The sequence below is a fragment of the Bemisia tabaci genome, chromosome 5 (genome assembly GCF_918797505.1).
Source record: "Bemisia tabaci chromosome 5, PGI_BMITA_v3".
NCBI lineage: Eukaryota > Metazoa > Arthropoda > Insecta > Hemiptera > Aleyrodidae > Bemisia > Bemisia tabaci.
Genome location: NC_092797.1, coordinates 42,944,993 through 42,957,012, shown reverse-complemented (window position 1 = coordinate 42,957,012; position 12,020 = coordinate 42,944,993). Strand labels below are relative to the sequence as shown.

General features: G+C 39.7%; 1 protein-coding gene across 3 annotated transcripts in view; it reads left to right on the top strand.

Annotated features, from left to right (window-relative positions):
* LOC109039181 (putative fatty acyl-CoA reductase CG5065) overlaps nucleotides 1–12,020 on the top strand; it is a 70,060-nt gene that overhangs the window by 56,053 nt on the left and 1,987 nt on the right. For all 3 annotated transcript variants that reach the window (XM_072300765.1, XM_072300763.1, XM_072300764.1), the window contains exons 7-8: nucleotides 7,460–7,708; nucleotides 9,803–10,060. In XM_072300765.1, the coding sequence (XP_072156866.1) occupies nucleotides 7,460–7,708; nucleotides 9,803–10,060 (507 nt within the window). The remainder of the gene's footprint in view (nucleotides 1–7,459; nucleotides 7,709–9,802; nucleotides 10,061–12,020) is intronic.

The following is a 12,020-nucleotide window of genomic DNA, read 5'->3' as shown; positions in this document are numbered from 1 at the left end:
ATCGGCATGTAAAGGAAAATTTCAAATTTTCAGAATGCACTACAGCACACTGTGTTGAAAACATTAAAAAATGTTATAGTACGAAAAAAATTTTTTAGTAAAAGTTCTAATATGACATCGAGGCTAACTAACTCGAGGCTGCATCTTGTCCAATCATGAAGAAATCTTACGCTCACACATTCTCTAGGAAACTGGAGAGAATTTTTGTTGAAAACTCAAATTTCAATTTTGACAATTTTGCGACTCGATACGATATGCTATTTTGAAATTTTTTCGCTTTTGTGCATTTGAATTCGGTTTCCAGTGGATGATCATTAGAGTAGTTGGCTTTCATTTGACTTAACGCATGCAGTACAGAAAGAGAGAAAATAGGAGGGGTAGGGTATAGGAATATGGATGGGAGGTAAAGAATGGAGAAGGTATAGGAAAGGAGAGGGAATATTGCTGGGGGGTTCAAAGACTTTGAGGGTTCGTAATGCTGTGCAGCGTAAATGGAGCTTCTTGGGTGTTTTATCTGGCTTCGATTGAGTATAAGGTTAACCCATCGATAGAGCATCCTCGTAGTTGTTGAATGTTGTTTTCTCCTCCCAATTTTCGATAATTGATAGAGCTACGAGCAGAGTATGTCATGAAGGATGAAAATATACGGCCGGCGCTATCCACGGTTAATAGGACGCACATCTTTCATCGATTAATTCTGATGGTAAACAGTGCTTGTTGGAGAGTCAGTTGCGTAAGAAGCCGTGGGTATGGATTAACAAATATAATGGTCATATTAGCTGGTTTATGAGACTCCTGTTAGAATTTGAATATGATATTCTTCTCGGCATGCTCCTAATGGTCTGCGTGGAATATTCCATGCGTTAACGCACTGAATTATTGTGCCATTACAAAAATGGAAAAATAAAATTATTTTCAGCGGTTTCAGACCACTAATTTTTTCTCACATTAATTATACCCTTGCAACTTTAAAACTAAAAGAAGCTCTTGAGAAATCTTTCAGAGAAAATTCGCATACATCAGGTTGGCCTTAACGTCGGTTATTTTTCACATAATTCATGTGGTACTTTTTCATAAAGTATTTCATAGAATTTCATATTAAAATAATACCAGTGTGAATCTTATGTAAACTTCCGCCGATCGCTGTATAGATTTACAGGAACGGGTTCTTAAATTGAACACTCCACCCTTCCAGACTTTCCAAACAACGAAACTAGGAACATCGTCAGAGAGATTTCAACAATTATTTTCAGTAAACTCTGTTCGTCAAAAATTCAATACAATAGCCCTATCAGCTTGCTCATTTCAAAACTCGACTGACTTTATAATTTTCAAATTGAAAAATTTAATTTGCACCGCAAAATCTCCTCTTTTTGTACTCTGTCAAGAAAGAGTTTGCCATTTCAAAAATTTGGAGTTGCCCCCTCAGCCTATCTAAAAAAAGATGTTAAAAAAATTAGACAAGTTGACTGTTGAGCGTTTCTAGCTTTGCTAGTTGCCAGACTTCCTGTATTCCTAAAAAATCTGATTCTTTTTTCCATGGCTTCGTCCAATTATCGTTTAGCTCCGTCATCCGTGACATCTCTCATTCCTGATAGACCAAGAGTCAGCTGGAGCCTCCCATCAAGGCCCCACGTGATCTTGTTGATTCTTAATTAAACTTTCATAATAATTAAAAATCTTCAGGATGTGACTTCTCAAATTGCCGCGTTACAGAAGTTGAGCAAGGAATTTGATCTTAGATAAATCATTTATAGTATATCGTGAGTGTGAGATACGGTGATCGAGGAAATATATGCGTTTACTGCGCTGTCGTGTGCACTGTTTCCTCTTCGGGGGTCAAGGCCTTGCACTTCACACTTCGTGGTCTTTTTACAAGTGCATGCTCATAGAAGATGCCTTACTGCAGTGGATGATTGAACGTGCGACCTTGAACTCAAGCTTTGGGTCATTCGATGTGCACAAAGCCCAGGAAATGACGTGTAAAGTGTGCTATAGACAGAGCATTGATTCCTTAAAATACCTCTTTTTTCATTAATGGCTAAATTAATTGGAATAAACCTGCATATACATCCACTCAAAAAACAAGTATGGGAAGATCGAGTGACTTACCGGCCGGGATCATGGAGCCATAAGATATAGTTCGTAGAGCCATGCTTATAGGTTCACGATCAATAAAGTATGGCTCAGAAAGCCATACTGTAGACGGTAAGTCACTTTGGTTGGATCTCCGAGTCATTTTTTATGGGTCTCAGAGTCATACCTTTTTTGAGTGTCGATAATAAATGAGGGGCTAGGAGGACAAGGCGCATAAGTGCAGTTTTTGCTATTTCAAGAAATACGTGTTTGAAGTTTTGAAAGTACGCAGATCCCAATGGCGGAAAGAAAGTTCAAACTGACTTTTAGATGCTTAAAAATTTGAATTCGGGAGCGAATTTTTCACAAAATACCTATGCATTAAGACTAGTTTCACTCGAAATCATTAAAATCTCGATTTTTTCGATAACTGCACTTATGCGCCATAGCCTCTGAGCCCCTCAAATACGTAATTTTTTTTCAGTTCAATAAAAATTAGTAGTAAATACGACATCAAAACCATTTGACAACGAATATTATCGCAAAATTATTGATCATCGATTGAACTTGAATATCGTGATCGCCTTTTTGCGCACTTACTGTGGTACTGATTTTACATCCGAACAACGTGGCACAGACGCCGCAGTGGTCTGGAGGACTGCAGACACAACACATTGCTTAATTATTTGCAACGCGTTTCAATTATTTCGCGAAAACCATTGACGGTAGCGCAGCGGCTAGGCTCCGTCGCACTTCCAGCATTCTCGCATTCTGCAATTAAAAATGAAAAGGTGAATGCAGGATACACAGTTTTCGAGTATCCGTAAATAGCCATGGGCAGATGCAGACACCTAGAACCGGGGGAGGGGGGTCGGTGGGATTTCCTTTTTCTTACTGCCTTTAAGTCGGGGGAACAGGAGGGCACACGCCCCCTACGCCCCCCCCCCCTTGAATCCGCCTTTATGCGTGTATAGCAGTACTGAAAAGTATTGAAATAAAAAAAAGGCATAGACCCCCATAGAGGAAATGGAAGTATTTTTGCTGTAGTGAACCGCAGTACTGTAATAGAGTCAATAAAAGCAACCATGTTCACAACATATTTACATGTTCCATAGTTCCCTTTGAATTAATTCGTTTTCACACGGTTTCATTTGGACGCATTTATGCTAAAGGAACTATGTTGCATGCAAACTCTATGCATGTACAGCTTCTTTTAGCACAAATACGTCAATTCAGATATACGTAAAAATAGCAAATGAAGTTAAAAGATTAAACATAAAAGACGCTTTAATAGTTACGTCATAGAAAAGCGATATGTATCGAAAGTTATGTCAGAGTTATTACTGTTTGGATTCAATTCGATAAAACGGAGAATCTTAATGGCAACTTCACCTCTGATGCGTCTACAACTGATGTGTGTTTGTTTTTTGGCATCATCATCATGTGTATACGCAACTTCGCTTGTTCCAAGTTCTACCCACACTTCTTTCAAAGGCGAAGTTGCCTTTGCGCTTGAGGAAAAGTTAAATCCACTCGAAAATCACAAGATTACGAATCGACACAGCCCATGTTCGCGGATGATCAACTCACAATTAATGGGAAGTTGTACTTGCGCATCTGGTTACGTTGTGCAAACCCAGTCCTGGAGGGCTCGGGTCAGTCTTATGATAGGAGCGGACACTTATAGATGAGATGTGGAAAGGACAGAGGGGTGGGGTGGGGTGGTGGATGCCCTGGCATGAGCGTTGCGGTGGAGGGGGGTTGGCAGAAATCAGGAATCGGCGTTCACTCTTCAGCATGGCAAGTTGAAGCTTGGAGCTTGGAGCTACTCCTTTCCAAAGGAAAGACATAGGAATGGAAGAGAGTTATTGGCGAGCTTTTTTCAGCGCGAACGTCTGTCGGCTCCGTCGACAAGTTGCGAGTTCCGTTCCGCATTCGAGCTCCAACAGTGATGCCACGTTCGTTTTATGAAATTGATGAGATTAATTTTAATGACGTACAAATTATGAAAGTTCATTGACAGATCATTAAAAAACTTTGAATTAAAGTTAGGGCGCAAATTGATGCAAGCCAAGTTCATAGGTGAATTCAGGCACTACGAACGGGGGAGGGGGGCGTAAGAAGGATCCAGGGGATTTCCAGAAAATTTTTCGAAATTTTAAAGCATCTAAAATGCGGTTGTGGATAGTTCGGTCATGAATAATTACCAACTATAAGCGTTCTTCCTTTTTCTTTTCTCCGTTCATTTCTTCTTTCTCCCTTCTTATTTCCTTAAATTTTATATCATTCAAATGATGTCATTTGTATTTTCACCTTTTAAACAATGATAATTGTAAACTCTCATAGCTTGTTTATGAGTACAACATTAGACTTCCCAATGTTTCGTTCGTTTCCTTCTCGAAATTTTGAAGTAAACATGTTGCGTAGTGTTTTAATTCATACCTCGTCTATAGTGGCCCATTCTGCTGAATTCAATCGTGTGCAAATGAATATAAAATTAAAAGGAGCTATGTGCATATAGGATTTACTTGTTTCATTATTCCTTTCAACGTAACTTTAATCCTTTGACGTAAGGACATAGGTACCTATCACTATTTCCACATGAGCCCCGGAGAGCATAGAATTATACGCAGCACAGAGTTCGTGAGGAAATCCAAATGCGCGCCCTCTTGTCAGGAGAGCGACAGTAAATACGTCCGATTCTGAAATAACGAGAGTTAAAACTCGCAATGAGACAAATTTTCATGAGAATGTCTTCCCTGACACATTTCACCGAAAATATAAATGCTCTTAAAGTTGCTGGTTTGTAATAAGGGTGCCACCACAACTCGAACTGCGCCATAACTTCAGAGACTTTAACGCCATGATAGAAATGCAGCGACCAGAAATCGCTCGAATACCTTGGGATCTTGTAATACCTCGATAAAAGGGACAGTGATAAATACTCCATGAGTAGGTGGTCGGCCCATAGTCGACGTCTGTCTACTCTCCGGATTCTTTGTGCAAACTTACTTGCAGTCTTTTGGAGTCTATATTGCACTGTTAACCGCAGCACTCTATCACGCGCGTTGATGGATGGCGCTCTGAGGGGCTCATAGTTTCCCACAGTAAATCTGCGGTCACGCAATTTCTGCAGTTGCAAAAAGATGTCTTCCCATAGTTTCTCTCGAAGAACCCCAATTAGCAGCGGTCAATATTATTTAAAAACAATGGGCGAAAAAATAAGCGGAGCAAATAGACATTATGCGAAAAGATTCTCTTGAATGAATTGAAGCTTTTGTGTTTGGGGGAACAACCTTGATCTTAATTGAGATGAGAGGAAAATAAATACACCATAGAGCGCAAGGAAAACAAGCTGCTGGTTCCAACACTACTGTGTTGGAGAGCTCGCCTTTGGGAAACTATTAACAACTATTAATGCTTTTTTCTGAAATTGTACATGTATTAAATGAATCTTTACCCAATTATCAGAGGTTACATGCCGATGCAAAATGTTATGACGTAATTTCATATGACAAATTTTTCACATTACAATAAATAAAGAGAAATAAAGAGAGAGAAATGGAATTATCTTTTATGAATGTGATTTTGCGGCAAATGTTGCAATGGCTATTTTTGCCATCGCATTTTTGTTTCTGGCTTTCATCGTTGATAAGCTTTTTCTTAACTTGTCAACAATGTAATGAAACCATATGATTTAATTTTAATTTTTTTTTTAAAATCAAGTCGCCAACTTGAATTAAGGTTATACTTTGTTAAGCTGGCAGTCTGAAATTCTGAATTTTTATCGGCACAGAGTTCAAAGAAACTATAATTTAGCACGGTTTGGAGGAACGTTTCTGCCATAATTCTTACACAATACTTATGGTATACACTAAGAGCTGAAAAGGAATTCACTTGAATTTTAGCGTGGAGCTCGAGAGACCACTTCAAGCCTTTGTATGCGAGTGGCTCAATGGAGCACATCACGCCTTTGTAGGTATGGGGTGGCTCAATGGAGCACCTCGCGCACTATAAATAGCACGGAGCTCGAAAGAGCACTTCATGCATCTGTATTTTAAGGTTAAAACGAACTCTAAAGAAACTCAATGCGAGGCTCAAACGAATTCTCAAGCATTCTAAATGCGAGGCTCAAACGAATTTCCAAGCATTCTTAATATGAGGTTTAAACAAACTCTGAAAGGATCCCAATGCGAGTCTCAACCGAGCTCTCAAGCATGCAATTATTTTGAGGTTAATTAACCTTCTATGGTACCAATAACGGTAATCTTAAGGATTATCCATTAATTATGCGCAAATCTCAATCTTAGTCTTAGTAACTTAAAATTAATTGAACAAATTATTAAATCACGTCGAGGTCACCATGTTTTTTATTTTAAGAAATAATAACAATTGCAAGTACAACTGCACACAAAAACTGCATTGAAAAGATAAGAGGATGATAACATACAATTAGGTTATTTGATATAAAACCATAGCAACATGCTATAATATGCTCGGCCACTGGAAAGTGCTGCTCTCTAGTGTAGCAAACGAGGAACAATTAATCCTCAGTTGAATGAGGGAACGGAAATGTGCGACGGAGGAAAACTGTAACCCGCGAAAATTCAACTTTTAGACCTTGAAATCAATGGGATTTTGGCCGTTCCTCCGACGGCAACGAGAACCATCCATTCGTCGCCACGGACACTACCAATGCTAAAAGAAATCGATCGCAAAGAGCTCTCCCGAGTGGGCGAGCTCAAAAAGCGCTTTTTAACGGTTTTATCCCAATATGTTGAACGTCGTGCCTGTTGGTCCATGACGCCTCGACAACTTTCGTGTTGAGCCTCCTTGGCATTTTGACAAGGTCTCGGTACGTCAGTTCGTGCTTGGGAGGGCTGTGCGTTTTTTTCCTATTGTCTTTTTTTTCAAATATCATCAAAAATAATCACTATACATCTCTTGAAGTGATGCCAAACGGTGATGCCTCTTGGTCTATCTAAGATTTATAGGCGGGTTTTTTCCTTGGGAATCCTATTTTCATTATTGTATCTAAAAAAATTAATTTGATGATCCAGGCCCCAGTCTCTATTGTTTCTTTTCGAAGGGGAAATATTCAATCCTGCTAACACTGCCAGGATTCTCCCAATTTTCGCACCGATATTTTGAAGTCACTTCCCATGAGCACAAATACATACACTGTATCTACTTACAAATTGTTGTGAATATTTTTTTTGGAAAATGGATAAAATGCTCGGAAAATTTCAAGAAGAATTGTCCATTAGTTTTCTTTTACAAAGTTAAATCATGAGCGATGGATTGCAACGATGCTATCGTAGATAAGCATTTTCCGACTCTATGGTTATATGGTAATTGATTAACAAATTATATTTTGCTGCAGGCACGATGTGGATGACCAGGTGCCGTGCTACAATATTTCCTGCAATGACATCGAGCGAGTGACCTGGGGTGAAGTTCTGAAGAAAGGCAAGCAGTTCGCCTACGAGTATCCCTTCGACGCTGGACTGTGGTACCCAAATGGTACCATCCGAACAAACCGGCTCACGCACTTCATCGTTGTGTTCTTCCTTCAGATCATCCCCGCCTACCTCATCGATTTCCTCATGCTCATCACCCGCAACAAGAGATTGTAAGAAATTCATACTCTAGTACCACGTAGTACGTAGTAAGGGACATTTCGAAACACCGCAGTGAAGATACGCACTCCCTGGTAAAAATTGGCGATAGGAGCTGCGTTTCAAAATACCATAGGAGTTCTCATAGCCGACTGAAGAAGGCGATGGAAAAGCATATAGCCGGCTGTAGAAAGTTGAAAAAATCATACGGCCGGGCTACACGAAGCGTTTGGTGGAATATTAATAATTGATTAATAATTTGATACCTAATAGAAGTATGTTTTGTGATGTTTGTTGGGGTATGTGTGGCAGGAAAGGGCTATAGTTCCTGTCGCCGGGCTTTACACTTTATCGCCTGGCTGTTGCTTTCTCGCCATTGGCTATAAAAGGCTATAAAAAATTGTGTAGAAATTCGTGTGCTTTGTAAATCCGCAAGTTTGTACGGAATCACCATAATATTTACAAAACGCACATTATATTTTATTTTACTACATATTTGTTTTCATCAATTAAAATGAGAATAATCCAACAGAGTGTGCAAATATTTAAAAGCCATGAATGGGACAACGCTGACTCCACGAGATTAAATATTAGAGCCTAACACAAAGCGGAGCGGCGGCGCACTGGCGCCTACAAACCTAACAGGGGTACTTCAGGCATTGCGCAATGCGTGAAGTATCCCAGTTAGGTTTGTAGGCGCCAATGCGCGTTTCGCGCTGGCTGCCCGCCCGCCGCGCTGCGCCGCAGCGTACCACGGCGCTTGAAGCAACTATTTCACACCAGAAGTATTGCACAGTATCGTACAAAATTGAAGGCGCTCCAGCATATTAGGAATGGCAGGCGTCCTTCAAAAGTACGGAGCTTCCCTCGCAAAATAAATCAAGATACTACGGCCCATAAAGAGAGTGGTAGTCCAAAAACTCACGAAGTCCAAGCATCCGTAATTAGTAACAGATAGCATACACTTTATCGTCAGGCTATTGCTTAATCGCCATCGGCTATAAAAGGCTATAAGAAATTGTGTTGCCGGCTATAGAAGTTATTGGACATCTTACAGTCGGCTGTAGGTCTATGGTATTTTGGAACACAGATTCTACTGCCAATTTTTACCGGGGCTATCCTAGTCTTACTGAAAAGTAAACCAATACTGATGCTGGAGATTTTAAGGACGTAAAGTTAAAGTCTATTTCACAAAACGGATCTCATGAGTCTTCATGTCTCTAAAATTAGACATCAAGCACCCCGTGACCAAAAAGCTTGAGTTTACTTTGTTGGAAAGGTTTTGGAAGTGCAAAAATCGGAAGGCACCCTGTGTGGAGTAAAAAGTATTGAAGAATAGTATAACTTAGTTTTCTGGTAAACATGGTCAAGGAAGTAAATCATTTTCCACCATGTTATCTGCGTGACTCGATGCTCTCGACGGGTGACAGACCCGATCCGCCTTCAATTTAGTAACTATGCAATTTAAGCCACAGGAGAGTTGAAATAGTTGTATCATGCCTTTTGCTTTCGGTTTGTGGACTTTCCCTTTAATTTATGGTTTTATTTATCCTTTTACGTGATGATTCTCTTCAAATAGAACACGCATGCGTGTATAAAATTTGGTCGAATATATTTTGTCACATACTTACTGATATTTTCGCAAAGATACGAATGCTTCAGTTGCAGAATGCCTCTATTTCAACATTTTGAAAAGTAAAATATCGATGGCTTGATGGCTGATTTTTCATAAGTAAGAGTCCTGCCTTCAATGGCACTCTTTCAGTACTACAAATTAGTTTCATAGAGAGTGAGCTTGCGGGTTCATAGAAATTGGCTGGTAGAAAAAGAACCTCAGCCTGTACACCCAAGATACCAAATGACATTTCATTTATATATGGAAATTTACGGAGACCCTGCAATTCCTTAAACCGTAGAAACATAGATAGGTTTGTAATATCAATTTATCAATTCAATTAATCATATTAAATTTATCAATCAGGAAGACCGGTGCTCGAAGCACGAGGAGAAATAGCAAATCGTTTACTCGCGGAAATAGCAAAACTCGCCGTAAACAAGTTAGCAAATAACTAGGGGCGATCATAATTGAGTGGCATTTTATTTTTCAGCATGGTCCGAGTTCAAAACCGAATTTCAGTCGGCATGGAAGTGCTGCAGTACTTCACGATGCGGTCATGGGATTTCAAGAATAAGAACGTGAAGCAACTGACAGAGCTGATGAACGAAAGGGACAAGAAATTATTCGAGATCACGAATGCGGATTATGATATAAATACCTACTTCAAGGACTTCCTCCTCGGAGCTCGGCAATTCTGCATGAAGGAGCCACTGTCCTCCTTGCCCCGAGCGAGGGTGAATCTCAAGAGGTTAGTAAAATATACCAGTAGTTTCCGAGATCGAATTAGCACAAACTGTTGGAGGCTAAAAAAGGCCTTAGGATATTAAATATATAGATGATTTTTTAGACACCATAGTAACAATAGGTAATACACAAAAATAGCCCGAATAATTCACTTAAAAAACACAAGAAAACGGGCAACCAAGGCTACAAAATAATAAACACAAAACCATGAATGTTTCGGGGTGGGTTCACTCCCTCCACGACCAGCAGGCTGATTATTGAAATCGATAGACGAAGCGATAGACAAAGAAGACATAGGGAGTATGGAGCAATTCTATCGGTTAATATGGTTGGTTCTTATAGACTAAGGGAGAAAATGATGGACTAACTATCGAGTCTCTCGTGAGTTGCCGTTGGTTAGTCTATTACTTATCTCCTTTGTCCATTGCAACCACTCACTTCCACCAATAGGATCCGTCTATATCCCTTTTGTCTTCTTTGTCTATAGCTTTGTACAGGGCCGGATTAAGGGGGTGGCCACATGGGCCGTGACCCATGGCGGCAAATTTTGCAATTTTTTTAAATGTAGGTATTAAAAAAAATCGGATTCAGAAAAAAAAATTATCAATGAGAAAAGGGGACAAAATCTCTCTTTCCTGAGAATATAGTAATTTCTACTTTTGTCGTTTTTCGGTGAAACGAGATCTTTAATTAGCACCTTTAATTAGTCGAGATAAGAGAAGAACTAAACACGCAATTTGGCCTGGAGCTTAGCGCAGAGAGGAATGATGACGAGGACTTGAGATGAAAAGGACAAGCCCTCGGCGCGGCGGTCGGCATGTAACACATATTATGCAGTCTTGCAGTATGCAGACTTGTATGTATCCATACAAGACTGCATGGATACTTCACCCATTGTGCCAAACACAGTGCGGTTGGCGTGAAACGTATAGCGCCTACAAGACTGCAGGAATACTTCACGCATTGCGCCAAACACAATGCGATCAGCGCGGCGCAGCGGCGGAAGTTAAAATTATTATACCACATTTATGTTTGTTCTTTTATAATTTTTTGGTTCATTTCTTATAAATGGAGGAGCCGAGTTCCGTGCAATTTTGCTAGTAGTGTTGACAGGGCTTTTGCAAAAAATGTATCCAACACGAGTAGGTAAACGCATCTTATGCACCCCTCCCCCTCCGGCACGTTCACTTGATAGTTTTTACTGATGTTTCAAAACGAATGAGGAGGGGGCGGCAAAATACAGGCGACCCATGGGCGGCAAGTAGGTAAATCCGGCCCTGGCTTTGTCTATAAATTTGAGCAATCAGCCTGCAGGAAGAACTCGACCCTCGACTCGAACCCTTCCTCTAAATACCATAGTATATAGATGGCTATAGGTAGTCTCACTATATGTCTATCCACTGGTTGTAACCATTAAATGTCTTCCATCATATTTTATTTCGTTTAAAGGAAAACTGGCCCTAAGATGCCCTAAAGTAAATACTTATGTTTAATTGAGTGAAGAAAATTCACTTTCAAAGAACATTACGGTTCGGTTTTTTTAAAAATATTCCTATGAAAATAAAAGGAGATCTTTAAAGTATGCATTAGACATACACATTTTTAGGTTTTGGTCGATAATGTATAAATCATATCCCTTACGTTGTTCGCTATTCCAAAACGATGGTTTTTATCAGAGGCGTTTTTCAGCCGATTGTAAAGGGGATGTTTTCGTGTTGAAAGGGCAACATTCACCTAAAGGGGATTAAACCTTAGAAATTCCCCCATGACACCACTGAAGTTGAAAAACATGGCCCAAAAAGGTTAGATTTATAGTTTTTAGGGTGATAAATGCCTGTTCTAATGCTGTTCTCTTTAATGTTTAAATCCTTTCATTTTTGACCATCATAAAAGGTGGAAAAATGTGTAAATGACTATTTCAGTAAGGTACCTAATTAGCTCAATTTTTGGTGGTGTATATGCGT